Genomic DNA, 2,001 nt, shown 5'->3' with positions numbered 1-2,001 from the left:
CCACTTCCTGTCAATCACACTCCGATCAGCAGAACAATGAAAAAAAATTGTTACGCCGTGAGTAAAATACCAAACTTTTGTGCAAATTTACTTGACGCAGGCGCGCTGCGTACATTGTGCATGCGCAGTTTGCGACTAATCGCTCCATAGCAAATAAAAATAACGAGCGAACAACTCGGAATGACCCCTACAATTAAGTAAACATTACTGCAGCTGTTGCAACCAACTTTATATTATAAAATGTAAAATTATAAATTATACAAAGCAATTATTTTACATTTGAATAAATACTTTGATTACATTTGGGGTGCATAAAAATACAAATGAGTCAATTTTGGGATACTTGGAGGCCATTCTGTTTTGTACTTATTGGCCCAATTTCGCAAATTGATAATGTCCAATTGCCTAATTAGTTATGGGAGGTGGGTGATATCTCAATGGGTTCTGAAGCAAGTCCTGACATTTTTAGAATTTTCCTTGGCTTTGCACCTAGGCTGAAGATGCGAGCAGAAAAATAAAGGCAGAAGTAATTCCTACAGCTGAATTGAATAGGAACACCTTTTGGCTTCAGGAAGAATTTCAGTTTTGCTAGTAACTGAATATGCCCCTAGGTTTCCATTTACTAGGAAAAATAAGATAAAAAGCAGGCCTTCATTTCCCGATTTCTCAGGCTGTAAATAATAGGATTAAGTAGCGGAGTCACAATCGTATATAATAGAGAGATGAACTTGTTTATTTTGAATGAGTTCTGTTCAGAAGGTACAAAGTAAATGATAAATATTGTCCCAAAGTATGCACAGACAGATGCTAGATGGGCGCTGCAAGTAGAGAACGTTTTCTGTCTCCCAGTCTTTGAGGTCACTTTCAGGATAGTCCAAAATATGCACACATAGCTAAGGATGATCAACATAAATGGGAAGAGAGTCACAATAATAGTTATCAGAATGGCTTCCATTTCTACCAGGGCAGTATCTGTAGAAGACAATTGTAAAAGTGGAGCTAGATCACAAAACAGATAATCAATAGTGTTTGAATCACAGAACTGTAACTTGCAGACTGTAGCTGTTGGGATGATCATTACTATAAGTCCAAAGAGCCAAACCCAAACCACGAGGTGATTTCGAGTCCTGATGTTCATAATTGAGGAATATCTCAAAGGGTTGCAGATGGCCAGGTATCTGTCATATGCCATAACTGTAAGGAGAAGACACTCAGCACATCCAGTTGACGGTCCCAAGTAGAGCTGAGAGATGCAACCATAGAAGGACATGGATCCTCCATTCCACCACACAATATAAAGTATGTTTGGCAAAACAATGGATATGCAAAGCATTTCACATACAGACAAATTACAGAGAAAGAAGTACATTGGAGAATGGAGCCTTGGGCTGTAAATTATCAAAATAATAATAAGCATATTTCCAGAAAGAGAGGTAAGATAAACTATAAGAAATAAAGCAAACACCAAATTCTTAAAATGTTGGAGATTTCCAAAACCCAGAAGAACGAACTCCATCACCATGGTCTTGTTCATTCCACATGAATCCTGTAAAAAATAAATACTTTACAAGTACTTACTGTGTATTGCAGAATTACTTTATATAGTAAGAAGTTATTATTATTATTATTATTATTATTATTATTATTTACAATCAAATGCTGCATACAAGCATGATTGGGGAGCCAGAAAATCACATGGAAGTATGTCAGGATTTTTTGTACTAAGTGACTAAAAATGTGGAGAATATTGTAGAATTGGTAGTTCCTAAGGCATATAGGAGAACAGTGTTAGACTTAGCTCATGGTCACATAATTGCAGGCAACCTAGGGATAGAAAAAACACTGACATAATTGTACAAAGGTTTTTATGGCCCAGCTTCCATAAAAAGGTATCTGAAAATTGTGCATTGTGTCAGTATCATGCTCCAAGGCCACATTTTAAGCCTGCTTGTCCCATTACCTATAACTGAATTTCCATTTGAGAGAATAGCTATGGATTGG

At 36.6% G+C, this 2,001-nt stretch overlaps 1 protein-coding gene across 1 annotated transcript; it reads right to left on the bottom strand.

Moving 5' to 3' along the window:
* Window positions 1–622: 622 nt before the first annotated feature.
* Window positions 623–1,270, bottom strand: LOC134933982 (olfactory receptor 10A7-like). Its single transcript, XM_063929511.1, has one exon. It carries the CDS (start codon window positions 1,268–1,270, stop codon window positions 623–625), a length of 648 nt encoding a protein of 215 aa, XP_063785581.1.
* Between the last annotated feature and the right edge of the window lie 731 nt (window positions 1,271–2,001).

Source organism: Pseudophryne corroboree, chromosome 6, assembly GCF_028390025.1.
Source record: "Pseudophryne corroboree isolate aPseCor3 chromosome 6, aPseCor3.hap2, whole genome shotgun sequence".
Lineage (NCBI taxonomy): Eukaryota > Metazoa > Chordata > Amphibia > Anura > Myobatrachidae > Pseudophryne > Pseudophryne corroboree.
This window is presented reverse-complemented; position numbering and strand designations above follow the sequence as displayed.